This window comes from Chelonoidis abingdonii, chromosome 2, assembly GCF_003597395.2.
Source record: "Chelonoidis abingdonii isolate Lonesome George chromosome 2, CheloAbing_2.0, whole genome shotgun sequence".
NCBI lineage: Eukaryota > Metazoa > Chordata > Testudines > Testudinidae > Chelonoidis > Chelonoidis abingdonii.
Window position 1 is genome coordinate 32,149,169 of NC_133770.1, and position 20,566 is coordinate 32,169,734.

General features: G+C 37.6%; 1 protein-coding gene across 2 annotated transcripts in view; it reads left to right on the forward strand.

Annotated features, from left to right (window-relative positions):
* The window catches only part of KIF5B (kinesin family member 5B), a 65,455-nt gene that overhangs the window by 37,313 nt on the left and 7,576 nt on the right, over nucleotides 1-20,566 (forward strand). The window contains exons 14-24 of one of the 2 annotated variants that reach the window (XM_032799081.2): nucleotides 1,138-1,344; nucleotides 6,905-7,048; nucleotides 7,973-8,161; nucleotides 13,354-13,471; nucleotides 13,827-13,888; nucleotides 13,976-14,085; nucleotides 14,801-14,902; nucleotides 17,713-17,773; nucleotides 17,870-17,941; nucleotides 18,092-18,196; nucleotides 19,447-19,663. In XM_032799081.2, coding sequence (XP_032654972.1) covers nucleotides 1,138-1,344; nucleotides 6,905-7,048; nucleotides 7,973-8,161; nucleotides 13,354-13,471; nucleotides 13,827-13,888; nucleotides 13,976-14,085; nucleotides 14,801-14,902; nucleotides 17,713-17,773; nucleotides 17,870-17,941; nucleotides 18,092-18,196; nucleotides 19,447-19,663 — 1,387 coding nt within the window. Of the gene's footprint in view, nucleotides 1-1,137; nucleotides 1,345-6,904; nucleotides 7,049-7,972; nucleotides 8,162-13,353; nucleotides 13,472-13,826; nucleotides 13,893-13,975; nucleotides 14,086-14,800; nucleotides 14,903-17,712; nucleotides 17,774-17,869; nucleotides 17,942-18,091; nucleotides 18,197-19,446; nucleotides 19,664-20,566 lie in introns of both variants that reach the window. The other variant, XM_075062233.1, reaches the window with a different exon arrangement.

Consider the following 20,566-nt stretch of genomic DNA (forward strand, 5'->3'; position numbering starts at 1 on the left):
GAATAACACATCCACTGCTTTCCCCTCATCCACAGAGCCAGTTATCTCCTCATAGAAGACAATTAGGTTAGTCAGGCATGACTTAGCATGGATTCACCAAGGGCGACTGTTCCTGATCACTTTCCTCTCCTCTAAATGCTTCAGCTCTGGTGTACTCCACGCAGGAGCGCACCTACTGTGAAAAGCCAGCATGGTCAGCTGGAAAGGTCCTGTGTTAACTGTCCATGATGAGCGAAGAGGAATTTCAAAAATTCTCAATCCTTTAAACAGGGGAGGGGTGCATGCCTGTGTTTCTTCAGGGCGGCGGAGTTCAAACTGCTGACTAGAGCAGTCGTCATGGGCATTGTGGGACATCTCCTGGAAGCCAGTTAGAGCAACATACGCAAGCACAGTGTCTACACTGACACAACGTTGATCTGCCTTTTGTCACAAAAAGCTCTACACCTCTCTTCGAGGTGATTTTATTTTGCTGGCATAGTAGGAATGTTAAACCAGCGGGAGGAACATTGTAGTGTGTACACCTCCACTGTTTTGTTGATGAAAGCCGACTTTTGTTGACAAAACTGTGTAGTGTAGACAAGGCCTGAGCATATACAACTTTGACCATACTTCAGAAAATGGTTTCAGCTCTGCTTTTTCAATATTTTGAAAACTCTCTCCATTCTGCTTAGTTAATGCTTATTCAGTAGTGAAATATTAAAATACAGAGACGGTGAAGTACTGGCCACGTGTAAGTCAGTTGGGAGTTTAGAACATTCTAATTAAACTAATGATTAACCACTTCCGCTATATGATTTTCAAGCCTTCCCACTCTTCCCCACCCCCCAGGTTTTGACTAATAGTTAACTGTAAATAAAAATGTAGATCTTGTCAGTTAGACAAGATATTGAAGTATACAACATGAGCTTTGTCTACTATCCTTGACAAATAGTTTAACCATCCGTTTCTTAAAATACGGTTGTACTGAGGATAAGTTCAGGGATTGCTATTTCGTGATGATAGACTATGTACAAATTCTAAATAAATAAGGCTTTATACTCTAGGAGAAACTGTTCAGTACGTTTGGGCTCCCACTTGCATTTCTTAATGTCATGGAAGTGACAACTTGTGTTTATTCCTTTTTTGTCACTTTTGTAGCTTCTAGCATCTACCAGGCGGGACCAAGACAATATGCAAGCTGAGCTGAATCGCCTCCAGGCTGAAAATGACGCCTCTAAAGAAGAAGTAAAAGAGGTGCTACAAGCCCTTGAGGAACTTGCTGTCAACTATGATCAGAAATCTCAGGAAGTAGAAGACAAAGCAAAAGAATATGAGCTGCTTAGTGATGAACTCAATCAGAAATCGGTAGGAAATCAGGGCAGGGAATTGCTAAATGTCTGTAATGTAATTTTTTTGTTATTAGGAAACATGTTTTTTCAACTGCTTACATATGTTGTCTCTTTTAAATGGCCTTCAGTGTTAAAACATGAAATTTAGCTTTATGTATTTCTGATGTGGAATTGTAATAGTTCTGATTTGATTATCTAAATCAGATTTTGGCAAATATTAATGTGATATGTACCTTGCACAACAAATCCTAGTTAATGGGAAAGATAAAAAATGCAATTTATATCTGCCACTCAGATTTCCCTTCTGGAGCCTTGGCTTGGAGTTGCCCTTTTGAGGAGTTATTCTATAGCTGCTAATTTTTCCAATTTGCCTGGGGGAGTGGTGTCAAAATCCTGTTAAGTCACTGTGGCAGCAGGTTGTACAGTCAGTTCTGTTGCCTAAAGTGAGCAGAGATCGGTGTTGACTCTCAGTACGTTAATGCAATAGGCAATTAAAACATCTCACCCTTCGAATGCTACCAGCAGTTAAGGGTGGAAAGTAGGCAGTTACTGTATTATTGATGAGAAAAGTGCCTGCCTGCCTTGCACTCTTGGTGTCCAAGTCTCCTTCTGTGGGTCTGTTCTGTCCTAGTCCAGGCGTTAGCGGTATATTACCAGCCAAAAGGTGGAGAAAGATTCACTCTATACTTTCTTCTGTTTGAGCTGCTTCAGAAGTTCTGATGTTTGTCAGGTTTTGAATTCATCCAAAAAAAAAAATCATCTACTTAATCCTCTTTCCTTTGGATTCTTTCAGTACTTTTCAAAACTATTACCCAGATAAAATATTTTTCTTATTGATTCAGTTTCCAGAACTACTGTTTTTAGGATGAATTTTACCTTTGCTTCCATCACACTAGTGACACACAATTTTCTGTGTTCATTGCTTACATAAAAATGGTGTGGTTTTGTACAGGCAATATAGACGTTTCCATTTGTTTCCTTACCAACCAGTTGCAGAGTTTCTTAATTAAAAAAGCATTTTGTGATACCAAACTAGATCTTCATTTTCATGAAACGTTTTAGTTCTGTCAGCTGATCTCCAGCCTGGAGAATTTTCTTTTCCCTGTGCTGACTTTCTTTATTTACATTTCACTTCCTTTATATGCCAGTGAGTAAATAACCGGATACTAGCTTGAGGGACTTGTTCTAAACTCTCTGCTATGGTGACTAGGTGTACATAAGAGGTAGTATTTGTTGACTGTCAGCAACCTAAAGCTGGTTGGGCCTTATTTGAAATAGCAATTAGTATCTACCATTGTGCCCATCTTTTTGTCCCTCCACACATTCTAGGTTGAGTGGATAGCAGATACTTTAAGAACGAGAATGCTGGTAAATTAGGATTATTTGATACTGGAACAATTTTAGAAGAAAGTGCTTCTCCATCTTTTTTTAGGTGGATTTTATCAAACTTGAATAGTACGAAGACCGTATAAATGATCAGTCTAGAACCACCGCAAAAATATTTTTAAATTCTCACTTCTCCAAAGAACCCAGCTCCAGGACTCTAGCTTGGGAGTTCCAGTAGTTATCCTAAACTTTTGGGCTCAGCAGCAGGCCTGTGCCATCCCTCTTGCCTGGGAATCTGCTAATTTCAGTCTGTATTTAGAAGCTTAGTTTCTGATTGTAGTTAACAAAAAAGTTTCTTAGGAGCGGGATCCTCTGATCACTAGTTTTTCTTAACTCAGTGTGAGGTGTCAGGACATTGCTACATATACCCCAGTGAAATTTTTTTGTTTCGGGTATACATTTTGTTTAAACAGGATTTTGACAACTGGTGTCCCTTTGTCAGTGACAGGCTTGTCTCTTCTGGGCATGTTTGTGCCAAAATTGGCATAATTGGTTTCAGACCTCCCTTGGGGGATACCTGGGGTGCAACCTGGAACTGTGGGACTGCTGTTGCCCCTTAACTCTCCAGCCTGGACTCTCTCTCAAAAAGCTATGCCCATGACAAGCAGCAAAACTCCTGTGATCAGAAGAGGCGCTGTGATCACTCAGCCATCGGCATGTGGAGTCTCACACCCAGCTAAATTACATGAATGCTCCCTGAGCCACTCATGAATCACAGAGAGAGCCACCAGCAAATCACTCCAGCCTTGCACTCTGGAAATTTACAGTCTTACATTGCTCAAGACTCACTTGGACAGTGCAAGCTCATTAATTAGTTTGCCACTTTGTCAAAGGAAAGGACATACACCAGCCTTTGTAATCTGAGCTCAGATTCCCCAAGGACTTCAACCAAAAACACACTGTTCAGGTAAAATATAAAAACAGATTTATTAATTACAGAAAGATTTTTTAACTGATTATAAGTAGCAGGTATATAGGTCAAAATTGATTACATAAGAAATAGAATTTAGAGTGTGTTTATTTTGAACTTTAACAGACTAAGCAAGATTTGAATCAGTCTCTCACCCTAAGAGAGCATGCAGTCAGCTCACAGTTCTCATACACAGGCTGGATGCCCTTTCCAGCCTGGGATCAATCTCCCCAGCTCAAAGTCTTTGTCTTTCAGATGACCTTCCAGGTTTTGAGATGGGGGAAGAGAGGCCAAGTGATGACATCACTGTCCCTCTTTTATACTTTCTTCTAGCTGCTAGAAAGATCCTTGCTGTGAGGTGGGTTAGGCTGTCCTCACTGAGAAGCCTCTGAGAGAGTGGGATTTTTCTTGACTGGCCATCAGCATCTGTCTGGCCAGTGATAGTTGCTACTTTTGTCTTACTGAAAGGCCAGCTATGGCTGTCTCCCAACCTCACAACATATTGCAGTAAAAATATCGCAATAATTCATAACTTCACATACAATGAAGTACATACAATCCAACAGGATATAAAATGAGACCTCACCAGCATGCATTGTACAAAACATAACATAATCATATGACAGTGGTGAATATGGGGGGGTTTCATGGTACTACTTGAGGTCCAGAGAGTTTCAACATGTGCAGTTGATGTTGCGTTTATTAATCTCAGCTTCACTGAAACATTGTTGGGCTTCTGAAACTTGCCTTGGTACAAGTGTACTATTTGCATTCCAAGCTTTGTTCTAATCTTAGTAAATCATTCTTTAGCAACAAGGATGGGCCTCACATTTTTACTAGAAATAGGAAATAGTCTCTTCTGTGTAGCTTCCTCCTCTACCTTTTTTTTTTTAATAGTTTTTGCCAGAGCCTTTTAAGTGTGTGTAGAGTGCAGTTTTAACTTGCCTCCATAGAATGGTATGATTTACAGGTGACATTCTTCAGAAACACCCATGATTGACTGTGGGATATGTTAAGTTGTTGCCATGATCCAGTGATCACACCTGAAAGCTCCTCTGGTTTCGTACAGTTCTTTAGCCAAGTCCTTTTCAAAAACCAGTCTTAAGACTTAAGTGATTTGAGACTTTTTATATTGGTGCCATAAATCCAATAAGGCAGGCACTGGTGTCATTCTCATCATTGTGAAACACCTAGCTGGATCCCATGCACTACTTCTGCTGCTCTGTCAAGGCTTTGATTCCTCAGGTACCTGAATCTGCTTTATTGAGTAAGATGTCACCACTGTCCATCTTGATCTTTGAGAGTAGACCATGCTTGGTTTGTACCATACTCTGCTCTTAACTTCAGAAACCAAAAATTTCTGGTCACTTCAGGATAGGCCTGGTACCTTTGTCGGTGTTCCTGATCTTTGCACTGAAGCACTGGCCTAGCAGCTGTAATGGTCAGTGTCCTCTACATCCTGGAATACCTGGGTACATTGGCTTTGGTACCCATGCATTGAGTCTTGGAATCATAAACGCCATTGTCTTGATCACATTGTTGGCCTCTTTGTAAACAGTGTATGTTGCTGCCAGTGCAGCCACTGTGCTGCAAGTTATTACAGCAAACTGATGTTTGTATGGGATGAAGTGAATGCTGCTAAGGAACAGGAATGTTGGAAATTTGTTTACTGTTCAGAAGGGCAAGAACTACCAGTTTCCCTCAGGATGATCCATCTTTCTGTTTTTTGTTGTAATGGTAGCTATAGCCATCCCATTTGAGATGGAGACTGTCCAGGAAAGCCCAAGAGCTTTGGTATTACAGTACCAAGAACAGAGATGCTTCCAGCAGAAAGGGCCCTTACACTGAACTCTGTATCAGCTGGTAAAATATAGCAGAACACTGAATTGTAGAAAGTACCATTTGGATTTAGGACATCATAGGCTTTTCTTCCCATTGTGCCTATGGTACAGTGTTCCCTAGCCATGAATCAGAATACCAAGATGCCTTTGGATGCAAGATAAGAGTGAACAATGTTGGCAACATTCATTCAGACTGTCTTTCCTGCTAAAATATCAGCAAACTGGGGGAGAATTTCCACCTTTGTTTAAAGAATTCACAAACTAACATGCTACAATGTGGACATGACCACACATCAGGTGCAAGGTTCCCTTGAAAATGCATCGATATCTTTATTTGTGGTGATTGAGGTGATAGTGATAGGTATTTTATAATTGATGCTTGCAGGCATGTATGGCCGCATTCATCAAGCCTTTGTATTGATACTCAGCAGAAGGTAAAGAACCTGGCAGCAAACCTTTGTGAGAATGGAAAAAATGGAGTCACTCAGACTAAGGAAGCTATAACAACCTTCTGTTCTCTTAGGGTCATTATCCAGTATCTATCTGTCTCCATCTATAGATAAGGCAGTATTTTGGTATAAGTTTCTGATGCTGAACCTAAATGTGCTTCGAATGACTTTATCAAAATGAAGGTTGGAGAACAACGAAGAAGTATGTTCTGTTTGGCTGCTGGTATTGGAATAAAGTGGCTTCTTCAACTATAAGTCTAACCCTGGATTTAGAGTTAGCTGTTGGTTGCACATGGATGGGCTAATCGTCAGCCTGTGTAAATTGTCATATCTTTATTGTGAACGTCTGCTCTAGAATTAATGGCACTGCAGAAAAGACAACTTAGAAACATCTCCCACAGCTATATCTGTTGAGAAAGCTCTAGGCAGGGATGGACTGAAATTAATGTAATCTGCTTCTGTGCAGAGGACAGCAGATAAACATCTAAATTGTCCCACTAGCAAAACATACATAGTGATGAATGTATGTCTTACTATGAGAGAGAGCAGATAAGGATGGGTCACATTTTAATGTCTTTACGAGAAACCCCTGTGCTGTCACACGTTGGTAAATGTAACCATAAATGCTCTTCTAGGGTGTTGGCAGAATCATTGGCAGAGTTGCAGGATTATGTATTGTGTGCTGAAGGGCTTTGTGTCTTTCAGAAAAGAACTTCAGGAGTTATGGTGAAATACTATTAGTTGTTGAAATTTTTTGTTTTGCATATTATGCTACTCTACAGTGCTTGCAGGTTTTTAACTCTTACTTTTAAAACATAATGTAGTTACCAGATTGGGGCACTTTAATGGAGGGACAAGATTTTGCTAATATCTAAATAAAAAATAGAAAATTAATTTTGAGGTTGCTGGATGAAAAACAAGAAGAAAAATATTCCCATGTATAGATTGAAACTGATAAAATCTAATTTTACACTTTCATCCCTGTTCTAGGTAATTTTAGCCAGTATAGATGCAGAGCTTCAGAAACTTAAAGAAATGACCAACCACCAGAAAAAACGGGCAACAGAGATGATGGCCTCCTTATTAAAAGATCTTGCAGAAATAGGAATTGCAGTAGGAAATAATGACGCAAAGGTAAAGAGAAACTGTCACAAATGTAAAATGATACATACATTCATTCATATTTAGGTCTTTTCAGTGTTATAAAGATTTAATAACCAGGGTAATTTATAACACCTGTAACCATATAAATGTCTTCCTGTAAGATTCTGAGAGAGGATAAAGAGTACCCAAGTGTTAGTATTTGCCTTTTACAGCTAATACAGTGTTTATAGCTGACTTATTTATAATAAGGCATAGTGTACAAAGTCTGAGCGCGGTTTAGTCTAACTATGCAAATACAGTGCCAACATTCCTCAACTTAAGTCACTTCAGTCCACATGGCTAAATCACCAGATATAATTGGCACAGTTGATGGTACCTGCTTAGGAAAGACTGAGCACTAACTGGGAATGGTTGCTTTTACTTCTAGAATAGCTGTTCTTTCCAGAATAATTGAGTTAACTAATAAGTCATATATAGAAGATACTACAGCTGCCTATACCTTCCCTGTGGGTGTAAGATGACTTCATTTTCCACTTTCAGACACTTTCTTTTTAAAACACTCACATGTATTCACTTAGAAAAATCCCAAATAGACTAAAAAACTAAATTATTTTGAAGAGTTTGTCGCTGACTTGTAAACACTTGCAGTGACCTGCAGCTTAGCAAACACAAGTCAGAATTTCTTGATGGAGGGGAAAAAAAGTAAGTATGACTTATACTAGCCTTTCTAGTGGGAAGCAGGTGGGGTAAAGTTGTGTGTGAAAATGAAAAATAGTAGTACCTGTGGCTACCATAAACATGGTCTGAAATAGAATAGCAGTGCCATGACTGTGTACTAGAGACTAGGTACTTCTTTTTTCTGACTGCACTTTGAGCTGCTGCATCCCATATTTAATATGAATATTAATTATTTTTTTGATCACTTAAACTTTTCAAATTTTGAATTTCTTTCAGCAGCCTGAAGGAACTGGCATGATAGATGAAGAATTCACAGTTGCAAGACTATACATTAGCAAAATGAAATCAGAAGTGAAAACAATGGTAAAACGCTGCAAGCAGCTAGAAAGCACTCAAACTGAAAGCAATAAAAAAATTGAAGAAAATGAAAAGGAGCTGGCAGCTTGTCAGCTTCTTATCTCACAGGTAAATGTTGCATTACTCTAGCTTTGGTAATTCAGTCACTTTTGAAACATGATTCTTATGTTTATCTAGTTACTGGTCAGTAGCTAGGTTACTCTCACTTAACCTATAGCATACAATTTTGAAAATAGACAAGGTGGATGCAGTAATATCTTTTTATTGTACCAGCTTCTGTTGGTGAGAGACAAGCTTTCGAGCTTACACAGAAGTCTTTTTCAGGTCAGATTTTGAAAATAGTCATTCAGAGGTTTTGATCTGAACTTCTTTTTGCAGAACAAGTGAGAAGTCAGACATCTGTTTCTTCAAACTGTTTTAATGTTGTATTCATCAACCTGTTTTTAATATCAGCAATACACTAAAGTGTATAAGATGATCTTAAAACATTTTATCATTCCCGATACAAAGTGCACTGAGAACTATAGACACCAAGGGGACTTAATGCTTCCGTGAAGCATAAGAGCACAGTTGAGTGGTTTCAGATGTCTTAAAACCCCAATATAGGTCCCTAGACTTAAATCTCCATTTCCATAATTTTATATTTAACACTGAAACAACGTTCTTATACTGGGTTAATCTTAACTTTTTTGTGACTTGTTGACTTTCTTTTTGCTGTTGGAGGAGTGTTGCATACAAATAATTTCTCAAAGCTTTGCAAAAGCAGTCACTTTTTCTGAAGTGCTCTGAGAAGACAGGCAGTTTAAACACCAGTTGAAAGGAGGGGAGGCAAGGCATCAGAGTGTAGACACAGTATGAGAGGTTATCACAATAGAACTGCTCTTTTTTTCCCTCCCTTTTTTCAAAATTTTCAAATTAGCTGTCCATATGAAATAAACTGGCTGTTCCCCTAATTCTTTTCTGTGTGTGACTGGTATGACTTTATCTCCATCTTATAGGGCAAGCAGCTTTCCATTTCTGGATAAATAAATCCTCAAGTGCAACAGGGTGGACTGATTTAAATCAGGGCAATTTTAAATCACCATTTTGAATCAACTTTTGCATTTATACGTCAGTTATTTTCTGAGGAAAGGTGCATTCTCATTGGTTGATCTAACCATTAAAACATGTTGATTTACAGCTAAATAGAGCCTTCATACTAGATTTGGTACATCTTTTTGACACTTAGGGAAGCTACACTATAACTATGTACATTTATTTAAGCAACTATATAGTTTAATATTTTCAGATTCTTATTAATTATACATTTTAAGTAGGTTAGAAAATGGTGACTGAAATATTAATTTACTAGAGAACTATTTGCTTATGATGTGTGTCAAGCTGCATTAGGATGGTAACTGGTATTTAAACAAACACACACAACCACATATAACATTTATTTTTATTAAACAAAATAACCTTAAATGTTTTGGATACATAAACTTATCAAAACATGTTTCACATTTACACCTAAGTGATTTATTAAAGAAACAGAGGAATTAACAAGAGTCAGTGAATTAAACTGATTGTTTCAGGTCTGCTGGGGAATTTTTTTTCCAGTATGCCCTAGTAAAAGTGAATGGAGCTGAAGTTCCTACTCACCTAAGTCTCTTGAAAATGAGACAGCAGTCTCCTGAGTTATATAGGCTGTCCTACAGACTTTTAAAACAGTAAATATCATCCCCTCCCTCCTCATTTTTAATCATAGACTGCTTTTTCAACTCCCAATCAATTTGTCAACTTTGAATTAGTCTAAATGAAGAAAATATTCCTTCTGTGCCTGCAGAAGCAGCTAATGCTGCAAAAACTGGGTTAGCATTTCAACAATGTCTGTTTCTACACATGTCCATCAGTTTATTGGTATGACTTTATTTGAAACATCATCAGCAAACATGTACTGTTTGAGTGGTTCACCTCCACTCCTGAAATTTAATAGGTTTGCCATGATTAGTTGGTGCTCATGTTACAGCAGCATCTTCTCCAGCGCTTAGGTATCTATCCTGGTACTTTGGGTTGAGAATATTGACAAGAAAATGAGATGTAGTAAGTGCTTGATCCATCCATTTCCTTATTGCCTGCAATTTAACTTTATTGGGCATTTCTTTCTTCAGCTTCTCTTGAAGTACACTTCCAAATTTCAACAGCATCAGCAATACAGCAGCAATCTTTCTGCATTTTATCCAAAGCCATGGAAATATATTAAATCCATACTTTGGCTTAGATAGTTTCATTTGTTTTGTCACAATTTTCCTCACAAATTGTCATCAAAATAGGCTAGTTCTTAATAAATAGCACAAAACAGCCATTCACTAAATTCCAATCATACATCTTGGAGGAGAATTAGTTTGGATCATCTTATTCTCTTCAGTGAAGCTGAAACAAAGTGTTCGTTACAGAAGTATTTTGCTATTTCAACATTTTCCTTTAGTCCTGCAGTTGTAGTTACATCTTTGGCTAAAAGATGCAACAGATGAGCATGGCCCCCATGTTATAAGTTCAGATTTACTTCATTATCTTCTAGATTTCTTCTCATCTTTGCTACATTTACAGCATTGCCTCTGACAAAGTTATGCATTTGACACTGGAATTTTTGTCCAGTTTGTTACAGCTTTTATTATGTGTGTGGTTTTTTTTTTTTTAAGTATTCTGATATATGGGCATTTACTGATTGCATCAGTTGTTTTGGTAAGATAGACAACCACATCTTTTGTGTTACACAGCACATATTACTGGATCAGTGTGTGCATGGCTAAACCATCAAGACTGCTATGAAAAAATTTCTGTCAATGTTGTTTTTTTCACACTGTTAATTTTCCTTCTCATACACTGTATCCAGCAACCTTCTAGCAATGTCTGCTCTGCTGAGTTGAGTTTAGCCTGGTCATATTGACTGTACTATGTCAATAAAATGTTTGTTCTGAACAAGACAAAAGGAGCGAACTTGATGCATAAATAAACCATACTTCCTTTTCATCTATGGAGTCTTGCTCGAATATGCTGATCCAGATTATAAATTCTTCCATGATTTTACTGTATGACGAAGAAAGCCCTCCCCCCCCCCCCTTTTTTTTTTTTTTTTTTTTTTTTTTTTTTTTTTTTTTTTTTTTTTTTTAAAAAAAAAAAAAAAAACATATCATTTCCCCCCCCCCCCCTTTTTTTTTTCTTTTTTAAGCAGGTGATTTACTATCTGGTGTCTGTTAGTTGCAGCACTGCTGGTGATACCAGCAGATGACTCTGAAGCTGTAGACACTGCAGATGGATGTTCACAACTCTTTATGTCTAAGCTGGACCCTGAAACAAAATGGTTTAAAAAAGATAAAAGTCCCACTCACTCTGAGTATTACTCAGTGAACTGCTTTAACAGTGCACTGAGATTCGTAAATTGATTCATCCTGCTGCAGCTGTTTGTACTACTGTTTAAATAATATAACTTATAGTAAACCCAACTTTATAGGGAAATAATAAATCATAAGTATTTAAATCTATTTAAATCTTTATTTCTAGCAACATACCAAACAGCTTGGAGAAAAAAATTTAAAATGTTAAAATTCATGAATGCCTAATAAAAGTTTACTGTTAAACAGGAAATCTGCACCTAGGATGTTTGATCATGTTCACAATAAAAAATAGTCTCAGAAGTTCAGCAGTTACAGTAAAATGTAATTGATAACTGGTCCCACAGCAAACTAACATATCAACTATAGTTTGAACACACATTTTGAAATTCATAAGTAATCAAGCCATCCAAAACTCAACTTAGATTACTGTCAAATTTATTATTCTGTAGCATAGTAAAACATGCTAGGCAGTGCTTTAGAATGGTACAATAAGTTGACCAGTCAGTTGATCCAAATTATTTCAGACATGTCCACATCATCATCTTCAAAGTCATTGCATTCTGAGGAGCATTTTTCTTAGTGTTTCATTCTGACAACTAGATCTTACATCTTTGTTGCACTGTTTACATGTGGCACATATTCCCTTTTTTACTCTGAGGTACAGGATTTTCTTGAAAATACTCCCAAATAGGGACACTGATGTGCAGCCATGGCAGTTGTTTCCTCCAGTTTCCAGGTGTTAAAATCAACTCTAGAGGCTGCACTCAAATGAATGACATCCCTTCACACAGTGTCCTGCTTTGACACCAGTGTTGCTCCCTTTGGGTTGTGTACACTACTTCTACCTTATTATATAACTCTGCCATCGCTGCCCCCAGAAAAACAAGGACTAATAACAATCCAGGATTGTTGCTTGTGTAACCCACATGCCTTTTGCATTGCAGTATTTTATTTGTTTGGAGACAGAGGGAGGCAATTAAGAAATTTAATGGATTTCTGTTTGTAACTCTCTGTGTACACATGCCACAAGTCATTTACTTGAAGTGTCCAGAACCATCAGGAAGCAAGGGCTGGTAGTTACTAGGCAGATCAGTGTTTGTCCATGAGCTGCAGAGTAAATTTCAATGGAAAGTGGGATCTTAAATATTTATAATTTGAGATCACTTGGAGAGAAGCTTTAAAACAGGAGTGGATGATCCTAATGAGATGCATGATGAAGTCTCCTGAAGTCAGAGGCCAGATTCCAGGGCCTATGATGATTTTTGCCAGTGTCTTGCACCAAGTAGCACAGCCCCTGGGTCCCCCAAAGGATCAAACCCTTAAACAGTATACGATGTATTATACCATATTTATAAAGTTTGACCTCAAAAGCTAGATATTTTCCCCCTGACTTTCTTTATAGAGAAAAGCGGCCTTTAACTCAAAGTTTTTGATACTCATGGATTCAGCATTTTTTTTTTTGTTTTTAATATTTTAAGAGATTATAATTTTAGGCCTTAACAAATCTTACATTAGATTCAGATTTCATTGTAAACGGATTTATTTTAAAAATGAAACTTATGTAAATAATAAAATATTTAAATTTTTAAAAATAATTTGTTTTCCAAAAAAAAATCAATTTTTTTATCCCCCTGATGTACAAAGATAAAAATCTAGAGTTTGCCTTTCTCATTCTATCAATGTATTTACCTGTGAGCAGAGGTTTTTGAAGTATTATGATAGTGTGTACAAGGTATACTATGAGGGTCTTGATCCTGAATTGGGTTAAGAATTCCTTTTTCTGGAAAAAGAATATTTGTATGCATTTGGTTTTCAAATTAGTTATTTTTGCCTTTTATTTTTTTAATATTTTAAGTCTTGCATGGAACTTCATTTTCATATGCCTAGTTTAAATGTAAATTAACATTCTTTTCATTCTAAAAGCATGAAGCCAAGATCAAGTCACTGACAGAGTATCTTCAGAATGTGGAACAGAAAAGGAGGCAACTGGAAGAATCTGTGGATTCCCTTAATGAAGAACTAGTCCAGCTTCGGGCACAGGGTCTGAATTTTTCTTTATATTTAAGTATGTAACTGTTAATGTGGCTATGCATAACTGGCATCGGAGAAGATGTGGTTGGTGTTTATCCTATTAAGATAGCAGTCTAGTGCTGTATAGTGTGTTCTAAAACATCTAAATTACAAAGTAAAGTAGTTAGAGATAATATATTTGGACATACTTGTTGTCTAAAAGAACTATTCAGAACGGGGTTAAGATACAGATGTAAGACTGCACCTTAATCTGTCTGAATATAAAAAATTAATTCAAGGTTTAAAATGAAAGGGTGTAAATATAAATGACAGTTGTTCCTATGATTGACTAGGCTCTGTAACTGAAAACTTTATTTTCTCATTAGAAAAAGTCCATGAAATGGAGAAGGAGCACTTAAATAAGGTCGAAACTGCAAATGAAGTCAAGGCAAGTTAATGGATTTTGCTGTTCCTTAATAGTTTATATAAAACGTAATATATTAAATAGTAAAACAAATATTCTTTTTTTCTATAGCAAGCTGTTGAGCAGCAGATTCAAAGCCACCGTGAGACACATCAAAAGCAACTTAGTAGCCTAAGAGATGAGGTTGATGCAAAGGAGAAGCTTATTACTGAACTCCAAGAGTAAGAGTTATGCTGTTAAGTAAAAATCAATAAAATATTTTAAGTTTTTAGACTAGTGAGGTAATTATTACTTTAACCATATACCTAGCAGATTACTGAATTCCTTAGGATATTAATTTCTGGGTGGTAATTGATTATTCTGATTTAATTAGTTCTTTGGTTAAGTCTTTAAGCATTCTTCAGAGTAGTGAATAGGATAACTCTTTGCTGTCACCTGAGGTACTGTGCTCAAAACAAAGGAAAGAATGTCATCCCCTTTTTTACACTGGTTTGTTAGTGCTGAGTTTCAGGGTTTCTACAAGTGATGAGTAATGAAAAAACACTGACATTTAGCATTTGGAAATCCTAGCTTTAGTGTGGATAAAATAAAGATAATATACTAGGCATCTGCTGGTATAGTGAAAAAACCTTCATTCCAACATTGTAAACATGTTTAATGTGAGCATGATGCTTTGATAAAGATTTCATTCATCTGACAAATGATCAACAAATGAAATGATCATTGATCAGACCTTCCTAAGGGTTAGTTGCTAAGATTTCTGATTAATGTTCAGACTGCATTATAAATTTAATCCTTTATTAAAGGGAGCAGAGCACATCCTATCTTAGCTTAGTTTTGTTAAGAATGGCATATAATGATGAAGACTTGGAGCATCATTGGAGTATCATCATGTTTCTTTATATTTGTATATTAATCCTAACTTTCTGTGTCCAGCCAAAACCAGAAGATGATGCTTGAGCAAGAACGTCTTAGAGTTGAGCATGAGAAATTGAGAGCTACAGATCAGGAGAAAAGCAGAAAACTGCATGAACTTACGTAAGTAATAATCATACTTCAGGCAAGAAAATGTGTGCCTGGGGATCTTAAAATTGTAAGTACTGGTAAGCTGAAGTGGTGTGGGAGAGATGTTCATTACTTAACACATTGTGACAGAATCGTATCCTTAGTAGAGGTCACGTGTTCTGTGGCTTTCTGGGGACCTCTAAGACTACTTCTGAGGCAAGGTGGGATCTGCTGTCAAATCCGGGCTGCCGGAGCAACGGCTGCTGGAACAGCTGACTGGTGGCCACCCGGGGGTCAACGGAACAGCTGGCCACCATCCAGCCCTGGGGCTGGTGGAACAACTGGCTGGTGGGGAGACACCAGAGCAGTGGCTTTGGTTGGGTGAGCAGCAGCGGTCAGCCCCTGTGGGGCTGAAGCAGCTGCAAGCCCCAGCAGCTCTCTGTTTCTCCCTCTCTGCCTCCCAAGGTTGCGGGCTTTCATGATTTCTTTTACTAAAAAATATCTATGGCAGAATCTTAACCTTACATATTATTTAAAGCCTCCGGAACTGCTCAGCCACACTATCCATAGTCATGTTAATTCCTCCAGTATTAGAATGTTATATTAGTTTCATGCCACTTCACTTTAAAATAGTCCATGGCAGCCCAGTTACTTGAGATTTTATTGTGATTTAAGAATTCTGTTACTGTTCTGAAGTGGAAAAGGGCTACTACTTGTAGGATTGTTCACTCATCTTTAATAGTTTTTCTTCCTCTCATCTCACCGTTCTCACCCTCCCCTTTTTAAAAATCAAAGTCTGAAAGTGTGACCTGATTCTGAGGCACTTCTCCCCCCAAAATTAAACATGCTACCGTTTAGTTGGCTGTAATGCCATTTCTTTATGGGAGAATCATTTTGGATTACACACATGCCAAATTTAAAATGGGTAGTGGTTTGCCCAGTTACATGCAAGATTTGAATCTCCTATAGACTTCTTCAGGAACCTAAATAAACTGTTTAAGGGAATTGGTTATGATGGCTCAAAATTGGATGTATAAATGTAAAAAGAAATTTTCTCTAAAGGCCTCTGGCCAGAGGAGCTCTCATGGATATGTTTTTAAGGACTTTGTCCAAAAATTAATTGATTTTAATTGAGGAATGGGACACACAACATACGCTAGTTTACAGAAAATTGGCGAGCATGTATTTGGAAGGATTATCAGAGAGCTGAATGCATTGTTTTATTGACTGTCTTATTGAACTATGTCATTTATATTTACTGGGTGTCATATTTTACCCTGTCGTATTCTAGTTTTCCATAAAGACAGAGCCTGAAATTTTTATTCATGCCTGAAAACTTGTAGGAGATTTTAATTTTGCATACCTAAAACTTGAAAATCAGTCATGAACTTGGTTACATTGGTCCGGGAGCTGCTGGTCAGTCAATGATCAGTACCAAAACAAAATCCCTTTTAGAGTGATGGCAGCCAAAGCACGTCTAAGGTCTAGTATTATCAGTCATCAAAGATTTTTAAACAAATGCCCTTACGCCATTGGAAAATGCAGCTTTGTTTTATATCCTGGTAGGTTACAATTTTTTGGCCCATAAAGTCACTTCATTCTAACTCTTTGCTTTATGTCCACACCCCTAAAGCAACTTGGAACCAAATTATATCAAGCATTAATCTCTTTAATCTAGCGGTTCCTCATACAGTATGCATAACTATATCATATTATAATTGAAGTTTGGATGGCGTGAAGTGTAAGTTTATCACAATTAAATGATTTTAAAGTGTAGGCCAGTGTATTTCATTTTTAACTTTATACAGTACAATACCATAAATGTGCATGGCCTTGTCAAACCAAAGACAATGCTAAATACTAACAATGTAAAACATCTTTAGTCTCAAACTCAAAAACATATTTATAAATTTGCTGTGACTCTCTCCAGATTAGATCTGAAATGCAGCTGGAGCTCATGAGCATTTCCTATTGCAACATTAGAAATGGTAGAATAACCTAATCAATTTAGACTTCAGACTTTTGGTGATACTGGGTGGAAGGAAATTGTTGTTCTAAAGACAGAAAAAAAAACTTGCAAAGTTTTGTTTCCTTTCTCCGTAAACCCAACACTGGTTCCCTACTTTTCACCCTTCATGTTTTTGATCATCATAAAGTTCCTGGGTCCTTTCCCAAGCATCATGCCTGATCTCTCCAATTGCCTCATAATTTGAAAGAAGCTGAAACCAGAGGCCTTAACAATAAAGTTGATGCTTATTTCCCAGGAAGGAATCTTAAATAGGATGTCTAGAGAGACCCTATAATGTGATTGGTGTCATTAGGCTGTTGTATTTTTTGGAAATTGGAAATCTGAACTGCTCATATATAAAGGAAGAAATCAGTATAACAACATGAAAAGTTTTTTCAAATTGAATAACTCCCCCAGCCCACCCCCATATGCTATCTATTATCTCCTTGGCCAGTCAAAGCTAGAAATATTTGTAGGAGCAGTAGATCTTTCCAGGCAATGGCTCTGGACCTATAATCAGAAGTTTTCAACCTCTGGTATGTTAATATGGCTGTTTTAGGGTGTTCTATAACTCAGCTGTCTGAACTGACTTATTGAAATCCCCTTTAACGCTAATTGTATACAATTTTTCTCACAATATCCCTGCTCTTCTAGTCTTGGGCTCTTGAATGCTCTGCCATTTGTGACTGATTGTAAGGTGGTTTTGCACTTTACATAATTAAGGACTTAATCTCCTTTCTGTTTGGAACATAAAGTAGGATTTATAAGTTTTGTATTTTGCACAAGTATAAATGTTTAGCTGTACTAGTGTGTATATATTCTCTTTGATTATTAGGGTTATGCAAGACAGACGAGAACAAGCAAGACAAGATTTGAAGGGTTTGGAAGAGACTGTGGTAAGTTAATTACAATGTGTACTTAAAATAAATGCTTATAACTTTTTTGTTCCTGCTAAGAATTCTAAGCTGTAAAATGCTTATTTGTTATTTTAGGCAAAAGAACTTCAAACGCTACACAACCTTCGGAAGCTGTTTGTTCAAGATCTGGCTACCAGAGTTAAAAAGGTAACATGACATGATAGCAAGACTTGTCTCTATTTAAATGTGGAAGGAAGTAAGTGAGCCTGACTAATTTAATGTAATGTAGTTCCTTTGGTTCTGGTTTTATTAGAAGGCTGAACACCCATATATCACTATTTCCTGTTATTACCATAGAGTGCAGAAATTGACTCAGATGATACGGGAGGCAGTGCTGCGCAAAAACAGAAAATTTCCTTTCTTGAGAATAATCTTGAACAGCTCACAAAAGTCCACAAACAGGTATAGTAAAACTTAAGACTAAATGAATTTAACTTTAGAACTTCAAAAACTGTTCCTTGTTCAAGATGTAATTTAAAGACATAATGCATGTGTACATATTTGTATCCTGGAGTAGTAGTTCGTACTCTTAAGAGAAGCTTGCTTGTCTCAAATTTTAACTTCAATTTTTAATATTAAAACACATAGACTAATGTATTCTATGAAGGTGTTTTACAGTAATTTAGACTTAAATGGTGGTGTGTGTTGTCTGTCTATATTTATATAAGTAGTGTAGTTCTATTGACTCTTAATACTTAAAAGGAAATTTTACTGCTCATATCTCTTTTAATTACCGTATATACTTGTTCATAAGCTGAATTTTTTTTAGTAAAAAAGGGACGCACCAGAGAAGGGGGTCTGCTTATGAGTGAGTATAGCGAGGGGGAGGTAGGACACAGCCCCTCCCCCCAACAGAGGGAGCCAGGAGAGGCATCCCAGCCAGCAGAGCCAGAAGGGAAGAGGCAGGGCCAGAGTTTCTCCGCTTCTGGCTGTGGTGCTCTCCCCCAGCTTGCGAAGCAGCTGCAGCTGTGCCACTTGGCCCCACCCCCCCCAGAGCCATGCCGCCCAGCCCAGCCCATTGGAACATGCTGTGGCCACACTGCCTGGAGCAGGCTGCAGCAGTGCTGCCCAGCCTGCCGAAGCAGCACCAGCCAGGCCAGAGACATCCTTGCCTGGCCCTTCCCAGGTGGGAAGGGATGGGATGAGGAGAGTGTGGGGGTCCTGGGCTAGGGGTGGGGGGTGGTCACAGGGGTTACAACCCGGATCCCCAGCTTCTCCCCCCGCTTCTCTCCCCGCTCCAAAAAAATATTTCCCCACCAGTTGCTGTCCCAGCCCATCAGGATAATCAGCTGGTGCGCCAGGACACTTTGTTTACTTGGGTTTACATTCATGCCTGCGGACGCTCAAGGTAAACAAACCATCTGGGCCCCCCATTGGCTTATTCTGATGGCCCAGGAGTCAGAGTTTGCTGACCCCTGAATTATAGGGTCGGCTTATGAATGGGTCATAACATTTTTCCATTTTTACTTATCCATTTTGGGGGGTTCAGTTTATAAATTAACCAGCTTATGATAAAGTATATACAGTAGTTCATTCAGTTTAAACGTTCAACAAAGTAAGTATTGTCCCGTCTATTATGGTTACTTTCATCTTGCTACAGTTTAATTATTAGTTTTTCAGATAAAAATTAAAGATATTTTGCTTATCCTCAGCTGGTACGTGATAATGCAGATCTTCGCTGTGAGCTTCCTAAACTTGAGAAACGACTTAGAGCTACAGCTGAGAGAGTTAAAGCTTTGGAGTCTGCACTTAGGGAAGCCAAAGAGAATGCATCTCGTGATCGCAAACGATATCAGCAAGAGGTAGACCGTATTAAGGAAGCCGTGAGATCCAAGAACATGGCCCGAAGAGGACACTCTGCACAGATTGGTTAGTAAAGAAGATACTACAGTTTACAAACATGTTTTGCTTAATTTTCCTTTCTGTTCTATTCTTTTTTAATATATATATTAAAAAAACTAACTTAAGGTCAAATTTGTCCTGCATACATGCCTGCAGCTCCTAGTAATGTCAGTGAGAGTTGCACATGTGAAAAAAGGCAGGATTTGTCACTTAGTACAAAAGTTGCTATAGTTAATTTCAGTGTACAATACATGCAAATCTTTGTAAGTCATTGCTGCTTTCACCTGATTTTTCTTCGGTGATTGGGCTTTCACACCATATAAAACCTCACCTGCATGGAACGCTACCTACCCTAAAGGAGAATGTTCTGTCTCCTTTAAAAACAAAACGAAGTTTGAACATAGGCTAAAAAATTCTATAATTTGCCCTTCAAATCTTTGCTGTACTCTTGAGATAGCCAATTGTTATCTTGCCATCGAAACAAGAGAAGGACAAGAAACATAAGTGTACTCAATTTCATAAGCAAATTAGTAATGCCTTTGCTAAAGCAATAAACAGTTTTCTCAGTTCTTTTTTGGTAATTGATTTGCTTAATTAAATATTTTGAATAGAAGGATCTCATAAAAACTTGACTATCGTTTCTTTATAAAACTGGAAAATCCAAAGAGAAAACACAAGGTCTAAGACTTCCGTAATTCAGTGTTTTGAACTTAAACGTAAGGATCACAACAATCCTCATCACCTTCCATTCCAAATGCAATGTCCATTCCTTCAACTTTGCCTTCTCTAATATCCATACAAAGCAATATGTACTTAAACAAAAAAAAGCCCAATTTCGAAACACTCAGTCACTCACAAAATTTCCCCTCTCGAGGAGATGAGAACAAAACCACATATGACTAATGTTACTCAAATCACTTAATGCAAGAC